Source organism: Lygodium microphyllum, chromosome 16, assembly GCF_053477565.2.
Source record: "Lygodium microphyllum isolate KBCC chromosome 16, Lygodium_microphyllum_v1.1.10, whole genome shotgun sequence".
Lineage (NCBI taxonomy): Eukaryota > Viridiplantae > Streptophyta > Polypodiopsida > Schizaeales > Lygodiaceae > Lygodium > Lygodium microphyllum.
This window is the reverse complement of record NC_141150.1, coordinates 51,207,638-51,230,684: the sequence shown is the minus strand read 5'-3', so window position 1 is coordinate 51,230,684 and position 23,047 is coordinate 51,207,638. Positions and strand designations below refer to the sequence as shown.

The window sequence follows — 23,047 nt, the reverse complement described above, 5'->3', positions numbered from 1 at the left end:
CTTCAATAAAGAGTTATATCATTGTGTCAAGCAAGATCACCACTCCCAACAAGACCACATCCGCAACCTTATCATCATTTGACATATCAAACCGATCATTGCTCATGATAGGAGTCACGTATCAAGATGCATCATCTTCTCAATATTGGATTCCTTTTTTTAGTGCCCTGTAATAGATACCATGATGAGCACATATAACACCATGCCATCTTTCATCCTTACTCTTCAAGTTATAGGATTTTCCATATCTAGTCAAGTGTTTATATATAATCCATTTACAATTAGATATTTCTTTCGATAATACTCAACATGAGGCATCAACATTAATGTACTATGTTCAAGTCACTTGGGCCATCTTGGACTTTTACAAAAGCTATCATATCCATACCATTAAGGGATCCTGATGATACTAGCACACCATCAAGCAATTAAGCCTTACTTTAGTGTTTCTATGTTGGATAGACCCATGAGAGGCATCATGGAATGATTTAGCCCTTTCACTTTCTTATATCAATTCCATCAACAAGTGTACCAAATTCTTTGTTTTCATTGCTCTCAACTAGTTCAATGTTGGCTTTCAATTATGTTCTCTTTCACTACTTGGACATTTATGATAGGTCCTTGAGTTTCAAATGTATGTTTTTTTCCCGCATATATCAATTTGGCCTCTTGTAGATGTAAATACACCTTTCCTTTTTTTGTATTCAACTGGCTACCCTAGAGGTAAACCACTTGCTTTTTATTAATCCACTAACCTACATTCAATTCTCCCTTTTTTAAAACCTATACTAAATGATCATGAGGGATGTAGTAGTTGAACCAAAGACCTTCAAGTCACCACCCTATTCAACTTAAGCAATTGAGCTCTCTCTCCCTCTATCTAGCTGTCAAGATAAAGGTGGTGCACTACATATGCAAATAACTTGTCTTCTATGAGATGAAGCATCAACCATTGACTTGGCATAAAGGATCTACACCTTGAGCAGATTCGAATGCATGAAGACTTCAATGATCTAAGTGCTGTGTAGATGCAGATAGTGCATACAGTATGAGACAATGGACGTTTGAAACTTCTTCAAGCTCCATTGCCACCTAGCTAAGGACCATCCAAGGTGACCATAGAGTTATGGAGTTATGGAGAGCTACACAGCCATGTGTGTTGTGCTAGTTGAAATTGACCAAACAACGCAAGCTTTCGCATCTCATCATCATTGGCCATCCCCCATAAGATAGGTTGGACCTTTTTGGATAGCATGAGAGCCAAACATACTTGTACACATAGATGGTATTACATTTTCACCTATTTCTCTTTCTTCAAACAAATATATGGATCGATTTTGCCTTCATTTGGTGCCATAGAGCATTTGTATTTAGTTCTCTTCATTTAAAGAGAAACTTTGGATCAATTCTGCTATCATTTTGTTGTTATAGATCATTTTATTCTGGCCTTCAGTAGAGTCCAACCTTAATACAACCCCTTCTTACTAACCCTGCTCTTCCAGATTTGGGAAATTAAGTTGACATCGAAGGTTTCAATTTGACCAATCACCTGCTAAATATACAATGGTACTCTGCAAACATGAGTCTAGCTCCCCAACCTCCCTCCATAGAGCACAAAGTACTGAAAATAGGCAGCATCAAATAGTAACATAGAACTCCCTCTTCTATGTTTGAGCAAATTCAATCAAACTAGGTTTACATTGAAATTGAAGGCTTCAGTTGGCAGTGGGTACTCGTGTGTCAGCATGAGATGAGTTTATTTACTCACAGTTTAACAAAACGTTCTGACACCTGTAAATTCTCCAGAAAACCAAAAGATATAAATTAAAATCTCACAGCATACAGATGTCTGATTTGAAGACCATTCATTTGGATAGTTTATATTCTTGAAATCTACATGCTGAATATCAACAAATTAAACCATATTTTTTAAATAATTGCCAGCACTCTTGGTTCATTTCAATAGCACTCCAAAGGCCTGTCCCTTAGGATCGTGGTCAAGATGAGACAACCATGACAGGACAGTTACTTATTAATATAAAAGATGTAGCATCTCAAGAAAAAACATCAGAAATGCCTAAAGCTGAAGCTTCAAGAAGAGGCTCATCCTTCACGAGGGGTAAAGTTTTCATGACCTGCACTCGTAACTCTTCCACAGGTTTTGTGCCTGTAGTCAAAGTGATTCACATCTTAAATTGCAAATTTCAATGCTGCCCTTACAGTACTAATTCATTTGCATATAGGCGAATCCACTTAGATTCCACAAGCAAAGACAAACCTTCTTCAACAGTTTCAAGCCCTCGGAGGCATATTGATGCGAAATGGGTATGTGTGAGCTGAAGGAGCAAAAGCTGGCAATACCCTGGGTTCGGATGCAAGGAGTTTCGACATTCCAGCTCCATAGAATAACACTACAATAGTTTCAAGTGACAAAATATCAGGTTGTATATATCTGTCACAATCTTCTCAATTCTATGTTACTTAAAAAGGGGACATCAAATTTTTGCCCCAAGTGATTTCAAATTTCATTGCAGAAAAAACTTCAAGAATGTTTCTCTTACCTTCTCATGAGCACGTATTCCAAGTTTCTCAGGAAACTTGTGTTTAGCAGATAAGGGCTGAAAGTGGAAGGCAACATCTCTTAAACTTGTTCCACTTATGCCCTTACCAAAGGCCTTCAAGTAAGCTTCCTACTGTACAGTTTCTCCTATCAGAACCGTGGAGAGCAATAAATGCAGAATCAGAGCTATTTTGAGAGAGAGAGAGAGAGAGAGAGAGAGAGAGAGAGAGAGAGGATTTTATGGAGGCAAATTCCACCAAACGGGAGAAATCAATTTCTGATGACGTCAGCACCAAAATATAAACTAAAACTTATAAGCATGGATGAAAAGAACATGTTACTTACTTTGAGAGTCCAAAGCTGTAGAAAATGACTGCTGCGCTGTTGAGGATCAGTGATCTGCTCTATGATTGATGCCTCCTTGGAAGAGAACTTCCGTTTTGCAAATGTGATGACATCTGTGCTCAATACTCGATTTTGCTCTTCTACATCAACTCCTACCTGGAAGAAGAATTAAATTTTGACAACCACTTCAATTGCAAATTAAAATTTACAAAAGTTTATTGAATAACTTCCCTCACTCCAATTGAAAAGAACAAATCTCTTTGCTAGCACTAAAAGAACTCCTCACTTGTAATGGCTGCAGCTCCTCATCATGAAATTTGTGTGACGAGTGCGTGCGTGCGTGCGTGCGTGCGTGCGTGCGTGCGTGTGTGTGTGTGTGTGTGTGTGTGTGTTGCTTGTTTGTTGAATATCTTCCCTTGCTCCAATTTAAAAAACCAAATCTCTTAGCTAGCATTCAAGGTACTCCTGCCTCATAAGGGCTGCAGCTCCTCATGACAATTCTAAAGGAATTGAGACAAGCCAACACCAAATTGAGGTGAAAAACATTGGTGTCCTTTGTGGTATTCCTTTTCACATTTCTTGCAAATCTTGTTGCACAACTGAGATTTGACTCGAATCCCCCTAGGAGTATAAGGCCTTGTATCAAGCTCAAAACATATGCTCATGAGCCCCCACTTCCTCTATTGATCGAGCCAATTCTCAAATAACATTTGAAATATCTTACTGTCCTCTATAACCAGCAATCACAAGATCCAATTTGCCCCTTGATTGTGGAATCAAGGAAGCCCAAACGGAATACCCTCCAATTGCATGCAAATCAGCCCACCTGTAGACTTTTAGAATCCCACCTATTCTGCTATCCACTAGCTGAATCTACATCTAATCAAGGAAAGCCCAAATTGAATCCTCACTAGTTGCATGAAAGTCAGCCCACTTGAAGACTTTTAGAATCCCACCCATCCTGCTGTCCACTGGCCAAATCTACATCGAAGTAGGCTGATGGTGGAACCAGCTGGGCGTAATAGACAAGGTGGCAGCGAAGGCAGCTCAGGGTGGGGGGACAGCGTCAGGCAGTCACGATGGGCTCAGCATGAGGCTGAGTGTGCTGCCTTTAAATATTCATAAAGGAAAAAGCTGGTTGACCTGCATCTGGCTGATCATAAATATCAGTCAGACTAGACCAGGGAAATGGCAAAAAGTGAGTCCCAAAAAATAGCCAGAAAAAACCTAAAATTCTCCCTGATATAGAGCTGGACACTGAAACCTCAACACTCTCTTTCAGTAATATACTGGGGAACAAGAACCTGAATGAGCTGAGAGGCTAATGCCACATCCACATTGTAACTCAACGATATCATACTATGCAGCCATGCCTTCTAGTTTCCTTTCTTGTTAGCATATTATTGCTTATGTCTAATCATCGTTTTGTCTCATATACCGTTCAGATCTTTTGTAGACCATTAGTCTTCTGACAATCCTCAAGACGTTTTATAGATGTTATAAATAACTTTTGTTACCTCTTTTTTGCTTCACTATTCACTGCATTCCCTCTGTTTAGAAGATGCTTCTTATAGGTGGACACAAGGAAAATGGAAGATTCAAGATTGTCTTCTTGCAAAAATCTGATCATTTTCAGTTGGGCAATTTTTCCTTTCAAAACTCTTCGGCGGGATTTGATCATTCATTCCCTTTTCCAGCTCAGCTTGAAGCATCCTGCTCGCCAGTTGTGTGGCTGGCTGTTTGAAGTGACCCATAATGGTGCAAGAACATTGGATGTGCGAATGCTGGATTTTTAATTTTGACAAGACCAACTCAAAGAAATGCAGCTCAACAGATGACACAAGGCACTTTGCTTTCTCCTCTGCTACTGTTGAAATGTAGATTGACATGACCCACCCACATAACGCCAGATTGGACTTAACTGGGATTTGTCAAGTTATATTAAGGTGAAAGACATCCATTTGCTCGCTAACCTGAGGTGCACCACTAATAGCGCAAACAATCAATGATTGAGTGTGTGAAAGGTTGAAGCTGGGAGGGCACCTTGTCTTTCCAACTTCATAATCTGTGGGCCACAGTACCTGCTTTTCAAAACCCCAACCCCACCATGCAAAAGAGAGTAAAACGTAGTTATAATAAGTAACATGAGCTACTCATGGTAAAACAAGAATAGTCAAGACTCCATCGGTCTATAGTTCCACCTCAGATCACTCAAAAACCTGCAGTACTGATTTGAAGACACAAATATTTTGAACTACTCATTTGGTTTGGATAGTAGTGTTTTTGTTATTGGAGTGCCCACATTCCGCAGGACCATAGAGAAGGAAAAACCAATATACAAACGTGATGATCCAATGTAACATTCCAACAACTGCAATGATGTAAAATGCAGTGGGTTAGTTGCAAATAGCTTGCCTGTGGTTTTCCAGACCTCCTCTTCACAAACTGTAAAGAACTAGGATTAACCAGGCCCCCTGCATCTGATTACAAAGAAAATGATTTCTAGTCAGTTGGTTGGAAATAAGTTCAAAATCATACAATGCTCTAAAAGAGAAACACACAACATACATCTAGCAAGCAAGGTTCGTGCTAAAATGCGGGTTAGCAGATATTCGTGCTGCACTTTCTTATTCTTCACCAGCAGCATATGGTTTCTTTCTTCACAAGATAGAACACCTTTATATTGTTGCAAGAGACTTGAATCATTAGCTTCATTCGGGAAAAGACACCAAAGATGCACCTCTCTGTCATTCCAAAAAGTAAAACTACAGTATTATAAACATCTTTTTTTCAAAGAAAAGAAAACTACTCGTAAATCCCCTTGAATTCCAAGCCCCAAGTATAGGTAACATGCTCCAGTAGCTCTCCCTATATGTAAAATGTGCTTCAAATTGGTCAGTCAACTATGGGGAGGTCAGTCCACTGTCTTGGTTTTGCCAAGATTGACTAGAAGATGTCAATACTCATAGAACGTCTATGGACCATCAAAATAGTCTGGCAATTCCCCAATTAAATCTGATTTAAGGGCCATGCAATCAGCTTAGAGAAGCATGAGTACCAAAATTCCTGCTAGCAGGTGCTCCTTTCCCCCATATTGATCTACACATGCCTCATAATGCACTTGCCAAAGAAGTTAGAGAGTAGTAATATAGAAGCCTATATCCAATTGCAAGAGTAAATCATCATGAAGAAGGAACTTGCTTCGATCCAACAGATAGACAAACTTACCTACCTTTTTCTTTGGAAGATTTCTCTTAGCACGTGGCACAAGTGGGTGTGCCACTTGGCACAAAGTAGATGTGTCATTTGGCACAAGTAACATTAGGGGTTTGATTCTTCTTCCTTGGCCTTGGTTAGAGAACATCTTTTGAAGTGAGGCCCATAAGATGCATTGTGTTTACTTCACTCATAAATTTTAATTAATCAGCTCATCGAACAATACTACATATAGCAAATATGATAAAGAAAGAAAATACCTTGATGTAGGTGGTTCCAACATGGACAAAGAAGAAGAAAAATGCCTCCATAATGTTGCCTTAGGGTTGAAAGAGGTCATAATAGCCACCATGCTTGCAAAAGGTACAAAAAAGTCATTCAAAAACTAGAAAAAGACATATCTTCCATACAATCTACAAACGAGATGGAAAAGATGGAGGAGAAACACAAATTTTCTTATTGCACCATCAATGTACACGTGCATGCCCCCCCCCCCCAAAAAAACACACACACATCAAGGTCCCAATAACACATGCACACATCCATCTCTCCCTCCCCTTCTGCTATTTTCAGGCAAACTTTGCCTGCCGAATCAGTTAGCCAGGTTGACATTACTTCAAGTAATTTAGACAAGTCACCCCCACCATAGAGACTTTTCCAGGCTGCCCAGTTTTGGGTCAAACATTAAATACAACCAGCCACTTGTGCATTCCCCTTCATACAAGAGTGTTTTGCCTAATCTCAAAGGCTTCATTCCAGTAGGCATATTGGAATACAGTTATGATAAAATCTGGTAAGACAAAGATAGCACTGCCACTAACATCATCTTCATCTTTCAACCTGTTCACACATTTTCTGGCTTTATTTAATACACATCTTGGAGTTAAAAGAGCTTGAGCAGTGGTCTGTTCAAGTTGGTTTTCAGCCATTATCTCTGACACAACCTTATGAATGTGCTTGTCCATGGCACCTTTGTTGCATAAGTGTACCTTGACTTCTGTCTTTACAGTAATCAACTTCCTTAATAAGAATGAAACTTGCTTCTCTAAGATGCAAAACCCTCACCAGTAACTAGGGTTCTTCACCAACAATATTTGCTCTAGCATTAAGCCTTAAGCTTCAATTATCTTGGACCAATATCCAATGTATGAATAATACAATGAGATAGAGATTACTATCTTAACGAGCTTGCCAATCTCTAATATTTCCCATTCACTCTATGTAAGTCTAGAAGCCTTAGCATATGGTATGTATTTGTCCAAATCAATAACAGTGAATTTAAACTACAACTTGCACTTTAAATAATGTTAAAATTCTCAGCCTTGAATTCTATAAGTTCACAAAGGAATGCAAAAGTAATTAAGGCATGTTGAGAAAACTTTAGCACTGCTCTTATAAGTACTTCTCTGTATGGGTTGGGGAGTCGATGTATCAAAGCAAATAAGAACTCGATTTAGAGTATACAAAACATTACTACTTCAAAGAAGAAGAGCTGAAAAACTTACACAAAGTATAAACTTTGCTTTACAGATGGCATAGGGGTGAGAAGGCCATACCCAATCTGTTTGAATTGCTATCAGACATAGCTCCTTCCATTGAAGAGGTTCTCCTCAATCAATTCCCAGAAAAAGGGTATTTAATTTCAAATATTAATAATACAGTTGATGCTTCATAATGCAGTAGCCCAATCTGGGAAAAATAGGAAAACCAAAAGCAAGGTCATAGAAACTTGTCTATTCTCACCCTGTGTGTCATTAAAGTCTCCAAAACGCTATCAGTAGAGAGCAGATGCTGTCGCCTAGCCTGCACGAGCAAGATTGGCAGAAAATGTAGCAGCTGCTAATGAAAACGTAGAGTAACCAGCATTAAATGCAAGCAACCTGCAGTGCAGCAAATAGGAAAAACGCAGCCTTTGGAGAATGAGAGACAGAGCAAGGGCAGCAGGCAGCAGACGCCAAACCAGCAGGCGGTAGAAGTCCCGAAAACAGTAAAGAAACGCGCAGCAGGAGCCTAGAGCCTACAATCTAATACCATGTCAGAAGTGGTACAGCAATGGAAGCATAGACAAGTGCTGAAATAAACTACTGAACACAAGAAAAAAAACAGAAGAACACTGCAAAGGAAGAGAATTCAAAGACGTGCTTGGGAAATGGAATCCATATACTAAACACAAGACAATTGCATACAACAGTGAGTCATTGGCTGCATGGGCATTGGCACCAGCTCCTCTCCGACACACTCCACCTAATTGTTACATTTATTGTGTAACTTGTTGGGAAACAAGCGCGAGGCATAACCATCTGGGGGCCTTGGGCACCCGAACGGGGTCAAGGGGAGCCTAGGAAGTAAATGAGTTTAAAAATAGTATAACTCACCTGAAGTTTACGGCTGGCGGGGGAAGTCACGATTTCGTTGGGGCCAGCAACTTCCTAGGTGTGGCTGGGTGGAGAGTCAAAGGTCTCTCGCGTGCTTGTTTCCCTAGAGAGTTGAGTAGGGGCACCGGAAAAAGACAAGAAGAGAGTCCCGTATGTAATACTGGTATCAGAGCGACTTTGATCACATCCTGTGTTGGCGATTGCAGTCGGGCCACGCCAAGCGCCACATCCTGTGTTGGCGACTGGACTCAGGCCATGCCAATCGAACCGTTGATGTTGTGACGTTTTCAAGTCGGGCAATGTTCCGCCGAAACGATCACGTCCTGCCAAAACGATTACGCCCCATTTCCAGCTGTTTCGGCCATGTTCTGCATCAATACGGGCCACATTAATTATAACTCTAGCCACAGCCTTGTTCCCACGCGACCTGGCTATGGTGTTTAAACACACCCTTACCTAGCACTCCTACCGACAAGCTTTGTTTCCACGCGACCTGCATACAACACTACAGATTGGAGGAAAGTCGCACTGTTCCTCACATTCTTTCTACCATTGAGCTGTAAAGGCCATCGACATCTGTCCTATCTTTGTAATCAGGGCAGTACCCCACGTTTGTCTGCAAATTTCTTATATTTTCTTTCCGATTCCAGTGTATTAATGGGGGAAAAAGAAAGAGAGGGGGCAATGGAAGAAGACTCTAGCTCCGGGGACCACCCTATGGTGGATCCCCATGAAACTCAACAAGAAGAACACTGGGAATAATTTTTTGCTACACGAGAACAACTTGATGATCTAACGGCTCGTGTGCAAGCACAGGGGGTTCAAATGGAGTTGCTAACTCAAGCACTCACCGAAATAATATCCCAATTAGCTTTATTACTAAAAAGAGATAAAGGTAAGGTAGAGACCTCAAATATTCCATCTTCATCAAAAGATGTAGATGTGACTATGCGAGATCCTAGGGAACCCCACCAAAAGCTGAGGGATAACCCAATGTTAAAAGATATGAAACCCCCTCAATTTCATGGGGAGGAAAAAGATAGAAACAAAGACATTATCTTTAATTTCCTTCAAAAATGGGAGGATTTGCACAAACTTAAGAATACTCCACCACATCTCCAAGTGCTAGAGGCCAGTCTAACCTTGGGGCCGAAAGCATATAAATGGTGGAGAACTTTAAAGAAGGCAAATAAAATACCTGAAACTTGGGCTCTTGAATCGGTCTTTTTAAAAGAATTCCTTCCTGAAAATGAAATGGAAAGAAATTGGAAAGATTGGGATTTTGTTAGACAAAAAGGAAGACCTTTGCTGACATATCTCGAGGAGTATCGTGAGATAATCCTCAAATTGGAAGGAATAGATGAATTTCAAAAGATAAGAGAATACATAAGGGGACTAGATAAGGCATGTACAAAGAAAGTGAAAACGAGTTCACCCAAGACGCTTGAAGAGGCAATTAAATTTGCATTAATCAATGAAGATAATATGCGCCGTGCACTCACTAGTCTCTCACTGATACGGAGCCCAAAACTAAGGAATTTGAGACCTCAAAATTTGTAGGCAAATCCAAAAGGAAAATGCCATTCCTTAAGGGTACGAAACAACCCTTTGAAAAGAAACAATATATACGGCCGAAGCTAAGTCAAGATGACTTTGATAAGGCCAAAAAAGAAAGGTTGTGTTTCAATTGTCTATCCCCTAACCATGCTGCTTGGAATTGCCCTCAAAGAAAAAAGGGGGAAGATAAAGGAAAGAATAAGGACAAGGGCAAGGGAAAAGAGAAACAAATCCATGTAGTGCAGACCCTCGAATTAAAGCGGCATGAAAAGTAAAAATCTTTAGAGGTCTTGCACAAGGATGTACAACACAGGTGTTGTATGTCAACTTCTATGTGGCAACCTACTTTCGGGCCACATGATTTAGTTAGAGTGCATGGATTGATAGCTGGAAATAGGGTTAGAGTCATGATTGATCACTCTGCCACCCACAACTTCATAAATTATACACTTGTCAAAAAGTTAAAACTTCCCCAACAACAGAGTGAGCATCAATATATTGTTCGTATGATGCAAGGTCATGATAATAATATATGGGATACAATGGTATCCAATTTGGAAATCGAGATCCAAGGATATAAAGATAAGCTTGATTTCCAAATTATGAATATGGAAAGAGCCAATATTGCTTTAGGGAGGAAGTGGCTATGGGGATTGGAATCATCCTTAAAGCGTAGTTATTATCATAATACACTGGAATTTGAAAGGGATGGTAAGACTTTTGTGATTCAAGGTGAACATGAAGTATTTGATAACCCTTTGATGTGTTCCCTTGAAGTTCAGAAGCTGATAAAGAAGGAAGCTTGTGAGGTATATATGTTATGGTCCTTTCTTGTACAAGATACTTTTACTTCTTGTAATATAAAGCAACAATTTTCTTACGTTTGTGAGTTGAATGTAAATAATGAATTAAGTGGTTTGTTAGATGAATTTAAAGATGTGTTTCCATCTGACTTACCTAGTGGCCTTCCACCAGATAGGGATGATGTAAATCACCCAATTGACATACATAGGGATACACACCCTATTTCTAAACCACCTTACAGGCTAAGTGAAACACAACACCAAGAAGTCGAAAGACAAATTAAGGATTACCTTGATAAAGGGTTTATACAACCCAACAATTCACCTTGGGCTTCGCCAATTTTATTAGTGAAAAAAAAAAGAAGATTCTATGCGACTTTGTGTTGATTATAGAGCACTTAATAAAATAAAAGTGAAGAATAAATTTTCTATGCCCAGAATGGAAGATCTTTTTTATCAATTACAAGGGGCAAAATTCTTCACAAAGATTGATTTAAGATTAGGCTATCACTAAGTAAGAATTAAGGCCCAGGATGTTCCTAAGACGGCATTTCGTACTAGATACGAGCATTATGATTTTTTGGTGATGCCTTTTGGACTCACTGATGCACCTGCTACTTTTATAAAGCTGATGAATAGTGTGTTACGGCCCTATCTAGGACACTTTGTAGTAGTCTTCTTGGATGATATCTTGATCTTTAGTAAATCAAGAGAAGAACATTTGGAACACTTACGGTTAGTATCCCAATTGTTAAGAACCCATTCCCTTTATGCGAAGAAAACTAAATGTGAATTTTTTGCACAAGAGGTTAAATATTTGGGGCATATTATCTTGAAAGAGGGAATCAAGATGGATCCAAAAAAAGTAAGGGCAATTATTGAATGGCCATCTCCAAGGAACCTGGAAGAGTTGCAGATCTTCCTAGGTTTATCTGGATTTTATCGTAGATTCATTCGAGATTATGCCAGGATAGTTGTTCCAATGACGGACCAACTTAAAGGGAAAGGAAAGAGTTTTAATTGGGAAACAAAACAAAATGAAAGTTTTGAAAAACTTAAGGTAGCTATTGCTACAGCTCCAGTACTACTTATTGTGGATCCCAATAAACCATTCGTGGTTGAAGCTGATGCCAGTGACAAGACAGTAGGTGCGGTCTTATTACAAGAGGATCGACCGGTTGCTTTTGAAAGCAAGAAATTAGACCGTGCAAAATGAAATTATTCCATTTATGAGAGGGAGCTGTATGCAATAGTACATGCAATGAAGAAATGGAGGCACTATCTGTATGGTGCCAAACTTTTGATCTTGTCAGATCATGAAAGCATTAAGTGGCTTAATGACCAACCGGATCTACAAGGGCGTAAAGCCACATGGGCCGAACTCCTCCAAGAGTTCGACTATGAGATAAGGTATAGAAAAGGAAAGTATAATATAGTGGCTGATGCACTCAGCAGAATGCCCATCATAAATGAATTGATTTTTACTTAGTTTACTTCCGATTTGCTTGAATCCTTAAAAGAGAAATGCCACGTTGATCTGGCATATTCCAACATATGGGAAGCAATAGAAAATGGGGATCTAAATGAAAGGGTCTCCACTGAGAAAGAAACATCTGAGGATGTTCAACAAGGAAATGGAGCATCAAGGGTTGCTCAAATAGCATTCAAGTGGAAGAATTTTACCATTGATAATGGTTATTTACTCTACAAGGGTAGAATATGTGTCCCGAAAGATGAAGAAATAAAGTGCCAGATACTCTTTGAGTGTCATGATATCCCTAGTGCGGGACATCCAAGAGTTAATAAGACTTATAGTCTTATTAAAAGGCAGTTCTATTGGCTTGGAATGAATAAGGACGTCCTTGACTATGTTGTCAAATGTAATAAATGCCAAGTTAATAAAGCTGAAAGATTGAAAATGGGAGGACTTCTCCACCCATTAGAGATTCCTTCGAGAAAATGGGAGAGTATCTCCATGGACTTTATTGTCGCATTACCCAGGACACAGAGGGGGCACGACTCCGTGTGGATGATTGTGAATAGATTAACCAAAATGGCTAGGTTTATTCCAACTTCAACTGATGTTAAAACGCCAGAATTGGCAAGATTGTTCATAGAGAACATATATCAATTGTATGGCCTTTCGACAAATATAGTTTCTGATCAGGATAGAAAATTTGATAGTCGATTTTGACGCGTTGTATTTAGGAAGTTGGATGCTAAACTTAGCATGAGCACGGCAGAGCACCCGCAAACTGATAGGCAAACTGAAAGGGTTAACCAAATCCTTAAAGATATATTGAGAGCATATGTAAGTAAAACGCAAACTAATTGGGAAGAGTATTTACCAATAGCAGAGTTTGCATATAATAGTGCCAAGCACTCTTCCACTGGATATAGTCCATTTATGCTAATGTATGCGTTTCAGCCCAGAGCTCCTTATGCAGTAGAACTGCACAAGAAAAAGATTCAAGCAACAAAGGATTTTTTTAAGGATATGAATAGTATGTTAAAATTTGCTCAATAAAATATTAAGAAAGCTCAAAATCGAGCTAGAGCTTATGCAGATCCTCACCGAACATCTCCTTTGAGGAAGGGGAATTGGTCTATATTAAGGTGCCTGAACAAACTAAAACCATGAAAACTGGACAATGTCCAAAGCTTACACCTAGGTATTGTGGTCCTTTCACAACACTTAAGAGGGTGGGAAAACAGGCTTACAAGCTCCAACTGCCCTGCTGGTAGTAAAACACATCTAGTTTTCCATGTAAGTAAGCTAAGAAAGAAGTTGGGTAATATGGATAATCTAATCTTAAATGATAATATTGAGAAGCTATTAGGTGACCAATCTATTCCACATGAACCAGAAAGAATTTTAAATGTTCGTAATAGATGAACAAGGCATATTATTTATCAAGAATATCTGGTCAAATGAAAAGATTGTTAAAAAAAAAACTCAACATGGGAGCAAGTAAGTACTTTAAGGAAAAGGTTTCCCATTTACAATTGGACCTTCCAAGTATCGTTTTCGAGGACGAAACTGATTCTTAAGGGGAAGGAAATGTTACATTTATTATGTAACTTGTTGGCAAACAAGCGCGAGGCATGACCATCCGAGGGCCTTGGGCGCCCGAACGGGGTCAAGGGGAGCCTAGGAAGTAAGTGAGTTTAAAAATAGTATAACTCACCTGAAGTTGACGGTTGGCGAGGGAAGTCACGATTTCGTTGGGGCCAGTAACTTCCTAGGTGTGGCCGGGTGGAGAGTCAAAGGTATCTCACGTGCTCGTTTCCCTAGAGAGCTGAGTGGGGGCACCAGCAAAAGACAAGAAGAGTCCTGTATATAATACTTGGCACCAGCAGAAGACAAGAAAAGAGTCCCGTATGTAATACTAATGAATGATGGTGACTATATAGACTAAGAAGAAGGAGGAGGAGCCCAATAAATAGGCCCAAAATAGGCCATAACCAATAGCTGGTTGGCCAACATTAAATGCTAGCCAACTAGCATAAAATGCCAAAAACCACATGAAATGACCTCAATAAAAATGCCTAAAATACTAACAAATGTGCCCAACCCATCAGGCATGCACAGACTCATACGAGCTAACGATCCTACTAACACATGGAAATGCAATTCGGGACACATTGGAAACAATTTCCATATTTCAAGATCATGTCCCTATGTTCTAGGTATGCATCCAATGTGCCTATGGTACTCCCTCCACTTTGACAATAACATGGTGGGGAGCGGGGGTCTCCATAGCTTTTCTTCCACCGTCCAACGATGAAAGGGGACAACAGCTTCTCTTGGTGCTTACATGATTTTGATCACTATTCTATTAGTTATATTTACACTTTGTATTATCTTGATGATCATGGTTATAAAAAGGCACTTGAACAATTCCCATATGAGGACATTATCCAAGTGGTGCCATTGCATAGCATTCTGTTTGGATACTTTGCATTACCCCTTGCATAAGCCATGCATTGGTATTGTGTTTTTGTTACCCGAGCTCTTTGGATGAGGGAAAAACCTACCTTTTGGTAGGTGCCCATCCAAGGATGAAAATCTCCATGCATTTGTGCATACTATTCCTTTTCATCACCATGGAGTTGTCAACTTGGGATCCACCATCTTCACAGCACTCATATGGCGCCCTCCCCCCCCCCCTCCAAACTTCGTTACAACCGGTATTTTCTTGCCTCCCCCCCCCCCTAAAATAAGAAAATACCGAATTTTGGAGAGGGAGAGGGAGGCCGAATTTTTGGGTTACATCATGATTGCTAACACCTTCCTTGAAGCATGCCTCTGCCTTAGCTTAATTGAACCTAGTTTAGACTATTTGGTGGGCAGCCCAAATTCCTTGACCAAACGACCAAGCCAAACTGCTTCTTTTGAAGCTTCAGTGGCTGAAATATATTCAGCCTCAATGGTAGAGAGTGTTACTATTTTTTGCAATCTAGAGTACCAAGAAACCGCCCCACCAATCAAGGTAAAGATGTACCCGCTAGTAGACTTGCAAATATCCAAGTCACCTGCCATGTCTGCATCAGAATACCCCTACAGATTTAACGTACCCTTGCATAGCAAATACAATTTCTTTGTGTGCCTTAAGATACCGTAAGATACATTTCACTGCTTCCCGATGTGCTTTGCCAGGATTTGACATGAACTTGCTTACAACTCCTACTACATAAGCAATGTCAAGTCTAGTGGCAACCATAGCATATATGAGTGAACCACATGCTAAAGCATAAGGAACACCCTTCATAGTATTGGCTACCTTATCATCTTTTGGGCAATCTACTTTGCTAAGCTTAAGATAAGGTGGAAAAGCCATAGAAAAACGATCAAGTACTTTGCTCATGTACTTTTCTTGTGAGAGAAATAAGACATGTTGCTCTCTATCTCGTGTTACACGCATGCCCAAAATATGTTCAGCTGCACCCAAATCTTTCATGGAAAAGGCTGAATTCAGCTGTCTTTTCAATACATTAATCTGGATTTTATGCTTACCAGCAATAAGCATATCATCCGCATAAAGCACAAGTATAATAAGGCTTTCATCATCAGCCTTCTTAATATATAAGCAGTGATCTGCACTACTCCTTTTAAATCAATGTGAGAGCATGAAGGAATCAAACTTTTTATACCATTGTCTAGGAGCCTGTTTCAAACCATACAAGCTTCTCTTAAGCTTACATACCAAATGCTCCTTTCCTTGTATAACAAAGCCTTCGCATTGTTTCATGTACAACTCTTTTTCCAAATCGCCATGCAAAAATACAGTTCTAGCATCATAAAGTTCAAGATCCATAGATGCTACAATGGCAAATGACACTCCAAGAGTGGTCATTTTGACAACAGGAGAAAACACTTCTTGAAAATCAATACCCTCCTTTTGTGCATAGCCCTTAGCCACAAATCTGGCTTTGTGTTTGGGTTTGCCATCCACACATTTGATTTTATAGACCCATTTGTTAGGAATGGCTTTCCTATCCTTGGGCAATGTAACCAAATCCCAAGTATCATTCTGATACAATGACTTCATTTCTTCCTGCATAGCTAGCTTCCACTTTTTCTTTAATTCATATGATAAGGCCTCTTTATACATAAGAGGCTCACATTCATTTGTGAGTAAAATGCAGTCCAAAGAAGGATCCAATCTTTGTATAGGTCTTCTGACACATGTAGACCTTCTTACCCAATGATCTGTGTTATTAGGTAATGGATCCACATCCAAGGGAATGTCAATGTCCTCATTGTTTGGCTGCTGAACTACATGTTCAGGTTGTTGTAATACAATTTCAGGCTGCTGTAATTCATTTTCAGCATGCTGATTTTGGTGCTCAAGCTGATGTTCAACATTCCCTTGCTGCCATTTTCATCTGGCTCAATAATGATACACGGATTGTCATAATCAGCATCAAAAGGAGCTGAATTTTCAATGGCTGATGGCTGCTCAAGTAACTAATCATGATGAAATTTAACTTTCTTTTTGTCTGAGTCATTAGATGTGACATTTTTCAGCAACTTTAACTCATTAAATACCACATCCAGGCAGCGTAGCACCTTTTTCATGCTTGGAACCCAAACTCTATAGCCCATTTCACCTTCATCTCCATAAACCATGAAGGTGCCTCTATGAGATTTCATGTCAAATTTGGTTCTGCTATCAACAGGTACATATACATAGCATTCGCAACCAAAGACCTTTAAGTGGTCATATGAAGCAAGTTGGCCAGACCAAACCTCTTCAAGGATGCCACTTTCAAGTGCACGATGTGGAGATTGGTTACAAATATGCACCGTAGTTTTAAGTGCCTCTCCTCAAAACGATTGTGAGAGATTAGTTGTGGACAGTATGCACCGAATCTTCTCACATAACGTGCAATTGATTCGCTCAACCACACCATTAAATGATGGATTGTGAGGAGTTGTAAGCTCCCGTTTAATCTCATTGACATCACAAAACTTATTGAATTCTTTAGATACATACTCTCCCGGTTATCTGTTCTTATGCATTTTAATTTAAAGCCCTTTTGAGTGCTAACCAATGCATAAAACTTTTTAAAAGCATCCAATGCTTCATTTTTTTGCTTAAGCAAGTGAACCCATAGCTCTCTAGAATGGTCATCAATAAAAGACACAAAATATAACGGAAACCATTATGAGTTTTTATTGGCATGGTGCATACATCAGAATGGACTAATTCCAACATACATGCCTTCAAAGAGACTCCATTAGAGTATGGACTCTTTACATGTTTACCAAGAACACAATCATCACAAAATTCAAGCTTTGAGTTTTTCACATTAACTCTTCCAAGTGAAGAAACTGCCTGCAAACCCTTTTGGCTCATGTGTCCAAGATGCTTGTGCCATAACTCCATGTGTGACTGTACTTCAGTAACTGCAACAAACTTTCCAAGAAGTGCCTTGCAGTAGAGATAATACAGAGTCTCCTTTTTACCACCTCTAGTAACTAGCATAGACTCTTTCTATATTTTCCACATTCCACCACCAAAAGTAGTGAAGTAACCTTTACTGTCTAGCTGCCCAACAGAAAGCAAGCTCTTCTTGATGTCAGGTGCATACCTAACATCATGAAGAATCAATTCTTGACCATTTTCTAGAGCCAGGTGTATGGTGCCCATTCCTTCAATATAACATGCATGATTGTTGCCAAGGTAGACTTTTCCAAGATTACCTTCTGCATAAGTAGAAAAACACTCCAGAGATGGAGTTACATGAAATGAAGCACCGCTATCAACATTTGCTTTTTCTATCTCTTAAGGGGTAGAGCTGCCATCTTTGTCATTCTTTTTGCCTTTTGCATTAGCTTGCTTCTCGCATTCTTGTTCCTTTTTAAAGTGCCTGCAATCTGGCTATTTATGCCCTTTGCAACCACATTGATAACAAGTTACATCTTGTTGTTTTTCCTTGCTTTTGCTGCGATTTTTGTTTTTATTTGCAGCATTAGATCTTTTTTCAATTCTTCCTCTTACATTGTAGGTCGATCCACTGTTTTTCCCACTTGCCTTGCGTCTAGTCTCTTCATTTAGAATACAACCACGCACACCATTAAATGTCAAGTGGGAGTTATTGCTCGATGACACAACCAATGCTTCCCATAAATCGGGCAAGGTCATGAGCAAGAAAATAGCCCTTAATTTAGGATCAAAAGGTGGCAAACCTCCATCTTGTAACTGACTCAAAATACCAATGAAAGCATTCAAATGCTATGAGATAGGCTTAGACTCATCAAGCTTCAAGTTGACCAACTTCCACATGAGATGTACCTGATTGACAGGAGTTGTATTCTCATAAGTAGCCTTGAGTTTCTCCCAAACTAAATAGTGTGGAAAATCAGAGTGAAAGCAAAGGTTAAAGTGTGCACAAGAGGGAGAGAAGAGCTCACAAGTACAAGAAAGTCTTGCTTATTTAGTTGGTCATGAATGTACAACTTGGATCACTCTCACTTACGAGTTGATGTAGACCCATGGGTTGTTTATATAGCCCCAGTTGGCTAGGGTTAGGATTTCCCATTCCCCTCAGGACCATTCACACTCAGCTACCCTTATCCCCTCCAGTATAAGGAGAGTTCACATGCTTTCTCAACACATAAGCAGTATCAAGCCCCTTTATATCAACCAAGATATCTTCTGTGACGGCCATTTTAATGTAAGTAATGGCCTTTTTGTTCATTTTAGCCCAATCCTCATCTGACAAAGCAACAAGCTTATGTCCTACTAAAGCATCATCACAATCCTTTAGAAAGAGTATACCCTGCATACGATCTTTCCAAAGATCAAAACCATTGCCATTAAATTTACAAATCTCAAAGAGATTCTTTATGTCAGATGTAGATGCAATGCCAGCCATCTTCAACAATACACAACTGCAATAAGGGGCTGAATGCTTTCAGCCAATAGCAAGGTTGCTGAATTGTAACAGCAAGTACACACTCTTGTACTTCCAAGGTGTCCAAGAAGCAAATATTTAGCTGCAATTTCATTCTTAAGAACTGATTACAGCATATACATGAATCAAAACTAATACATTTGCATTAAAGACATCTCCCACTTCAGTAATACATCACCATAATGTTGTCAGAGTGCAGCGGTGCGGAAGCGTAGGACTGAGAGAGAGAGAACGCAGAGAGAGAAGGGAGAGAAAGAGACAGTGGACGATGAAGATCTGCTGTATAAAGAATGCTGAATACAAAGATATACACGGGCGCAGTGCGCTGGACTGCGTGTCTCCACCTCGACGATGCGACCTGCTGTCCACCTCGAAGTCTGCTGCAGTCTGCACTGTCTGCTGTCTGAAATCTGTGAACAGAGACAGAAATCTGCACGGCACCGGTCTGTAATCTGCAACAGAGAAGAGTGGCCAGACTGCTGGAGACGTCGGGTATTTATAGCCGAGATCTGCCAGAAATAGGGCACCAGAAATGCCCAGTCGGCTGCATTAAATGCAGCCGACTGCCTGCTGCAGGGTCGGACTGCCACGTGGCAGTCTGACTGTGCAGTCCGACTGCATGCAGTCCGACTGGACTGCACCAGGCTGAAACCTGCCAATGCACCGTCTTAGGTTCACTCATGAACCCTGCCAAGAGCCCAACAGCAAAACATAGATCAACCCTCGTGTTGAGAAGCCAAATCAAAGACCCTATCAACTGTCGATAGCGGGACGCATCCGCCAAAGGAGAAGCTGAATGGGAAGTGGCCTTCCAGTTCGGATCCATAGGAGTAGAGAGGGCCCGACAATCTTCCATCTCAAAAGACACCAAGAGCTCCTGTACATATCTCTGTTGGGAGAGAAAGATCCCCCTCTGAGACTGATAAATCTCATGGCCTAAAAAGAAATGGAGTAGCCCCAAATCCGTTATCTCGAACGTCCGATGTAAAGCTGACTTTGTCTCCCGGACCTGCTGTGCAGCATCACCTGTGACAATCAAATCATCAACATATAATACAAACAGCACACAACCATCCTCGGAAGTGTGAACATACAGCTGCGGATCGGCCTTGGACCGCCGATATCCCAACTGAGACTGGAGGAACGAATCAATCTTCTCGTTCCAAGCTCGCGGGGCCTGCTTGAGGCCATACAGGGCCTTCTTCAACCTGTAGACTTTCCCATCTGAAGAACCAAAGCCAGGAGGCTGCTCTACGTAGATCTCCTCCTTCAAATCACCATTCAGGAAGGCCGACTTCACATCCAACTGATAAACAAGCCATCTCCTATGGCCAGCCAAAGCAAGAACAGCTCTAATGGTTGCCATACGAGCTGTGGGGGCAAAGGTGTCATGACAGTCAATTCCTGGGCGCTGGGCAAAACCCTTAGCAACAAGGCGAGCCTTGTGCTTATCCAAAGTACCATCACTGAGATATTTGGTCTTGAAGACCCACTTGACTTCAATCACCTTCTTCTTCGGGGGGCATGGCACAAGTGACCAAGTGCCATTCCTCTCAATAGCCTCCAACTCAGCTTCCATAGCTTTCTTCCATGGGGCGGACTGTAAAGCCTCCTTCACGGAGGTGGGCTCTCGATCCTGCATAACACGGGACATCAAACAATAATTGGAGCAAACAAGCTCCGAAGAATGCGCCTGGTGCCTCCGTGACCGTCCTGCGGTCCCCACTCCTCAGGAACCCCCTCGATCCCTGAATCATGGAGTGTGTCACGGGCCCAGCGAGGAGGAGGCCGAACCTCCCCTCGTCGTTCTCCATCAGTAGAAGACTCTGGAATGTCCACCGGTGGTAACTCCTCAGAAGGGTCCGGTGGAACAGTAGACTCTGTGTCAGAAACAGAATCATAATCAAAAGGCACGGGCTCTAGTGGAACTGTAGAAGGAGCCCAACTCTCTCTTGGATCTCCAAGAACGGGGTGCTCCTCACCCGTAGAAGAAGCCGGAACCTCCACAAACCACACATCACGGCTAGTATATACATCCCGCTTGACGGGATCATACAGTCGGTAGCCTTGGGACTGGGAGCTGTAGCCAACAAATACCTGTTTTCGGGAAGCCGCTTCAAATTTGTCACGGTGAGCCTTGGGAATGTGAACATAGGCATCACACCCAAAGACCCGAAAGTAAGAAACATCTGGCTTCGTCCCAAAATAAGCCTCAAATGGAGTCATCCCTTCCACGGCCGAAGTAGGGGATCGATTAAGGATGTGGACTGCAGTAGCCACAGCCTCGGCCCACAGAACCTGAGGGGTCTGTCGGTGCTCCATCATGGTGCGCGCCATCTCGATCACACTGCGGTTCTTCCGTTCTAGAATACCATTTTCTTGAGAAGTATTGGTATTGGCAAACTCCTGGTGAATTCCTCTATCTGCACAAAACCGAGCAAATTCATTAGACACAAATTCACCTCCCTTGTCGGATCGCAAGGTCTTCAACTTCCGGCCTGATCGGTTCTCCTCAAAGAGAAGCCAATCCTTGAAGTGCGAGAAAGCTTCTGACTTTAGTGCCAAAAAGTAGGCCCATGTCATCCTGCTGTAGTCATCCACGATCAGCATGAAGTACGAGCTCCCACGCAGGGACTCATTCCTCATAGGGCCACATAGATCCGTAGATACTAACTCCATCGGTGAAGTAGACCGCCGCGAAGCGGTGTGGGAATGGCATCCCTATGCTGCTTCCCCCGTATGCAGGAGACACATGGCTGCTGGCTCACCACTATATCCGGCAACCCTCGAACAAGCTGTCCACGTGACGCCCTCCGAAGATAGTCATAGTTCAGGTGACCAAACCGAGCATGCCATAATTCAGACTGTGACTGTGAGGTAAGAAGAAGAGTAGAGAGGGCAGTGGAAGACTTCAGTTTGTAAATGCCGTTCTCCTCATATCCAGATGATAGAACCTTCCTCGATCCACGATCAAGGACTCGCACAGTAGAACTGTCAAACTCCACCAAAAGACCAAGGGAGCAAATCTTATGAACTGAAAGGAGATGGTACCCTAATCCTGGTAAATGCAAAACCTCTGAGGTATGGGTGCCACCTCGTCCATCCGGAATAAGCTGCATCTTACCCCGACCTGCAATAGAAACTGAAGAGCTGTCTCCAATGAGAACCTGCCCATGCGAAGGTCGCAGCTGGGCAACACCATCTGATGAAGGAGTCATGTGCCGTAAGGCACCACTATCAACAATCCACTCTCGAGCTTGGGGAGCCGTCATCGCAGCATCAGAAGCATTCGGTGAAGCGTCCTCAATGACAACTAAATGTAGAAATGCAGCTGATGAGGGTGCAGCCACCGCTCCAGAATCCTTGGTATCCTTCTTCTTGGTGTCCTTCGTGTCTTTGTCAGGGCAATCCTTCTTCCAATGGCCAGTCTTTCCACAAATATGACATGTAGAGTCTTTGTCCTTGTCCTTCTCCTTGTCCTTCTTGGACTTGTTATCCCCCTTCTTCTTCTTTTGGTCCTTCCCCTTCTTCTGAGAGGCTTGACCTGTCAACGCCTCCGTCTTGGAAGCATTTTGTCCCTTTAACTGTTCCTCTTGGTCCAAGACCATAGGAACCAACTCTTCCCAGCGAAGAGTAGACTCTCGCCCCGAAGCAATAAGGGCAGAGTAAAATGTACCGAATCGTGGCGGCAACTGGGACAATAGTGTGATCGCCATGTCTTCGGAGGAAATCGGCTTCCCCGCATTCTGAACCTGCATCTGTAGCTG

At 41.4% G+C, this 23,047-nt stretch overlaps 1 protein-coding gene across 4 annotated transcripts in view; it reads right to left on the bottom strand.

The window, feature by feature from the left end:
• Positions 1 to 1,422: 1,422 nt before the first annotated feature.
• LOC148022807 (uncharacterized) overlaps positions 1,423 to 23,047 on the bottom strand; it is a 46,183-nt gene continuing 24,558 nt past the window's right edge. The window contains exons 4-11 of one of the 4 annotated variants that reach the window (XM_087695729.1): positions 6,382 to 6,474; positions 5,474 to 5,649; positions 5,321 to 5,385; positions 4,879 to 4,986; positions 2,906 to 3,061; positions 2,562 to 2,618; positions 2,279 to 2,411; positions 1,426 to 2,167 (exon numbers count right to left, since the gene is read on the bottom strand). In XM_087695729.1, the coding sequence (XP_087551855.1) occupies positions 2,055 to 2,167; positions 2,279 to 2,411; positions 2,562 to 2,618; positions 2,906 to 3,061; positions 4,879 to 4,986; positions 5,321 to 5,385; positions 5,474 to 5,649; positions 6,382 to 6,473 (900 nt within the window). In that variant the 5' untranslated portion in view covers position 6,474 and the 3' untranslated portion in view covers positions 1,426 to 2,054. Of the gene's footprint in view, positions 2,168 to 2,278; positions 2,412 to 2,561; positions 2,691 to 2,905; positions 3,062 to 4,878; positions 4,987 to 5,320; positions 5,386 to 5,473; positions 5,650 to 6,381; positions 6,475 to 23,047 lie in introns of all 4 variants that reach the window. The other 3 variants (XM_087695728.1, XM_087695731.1, XM_087695730.1) reach the window with 3 other exon arrangements.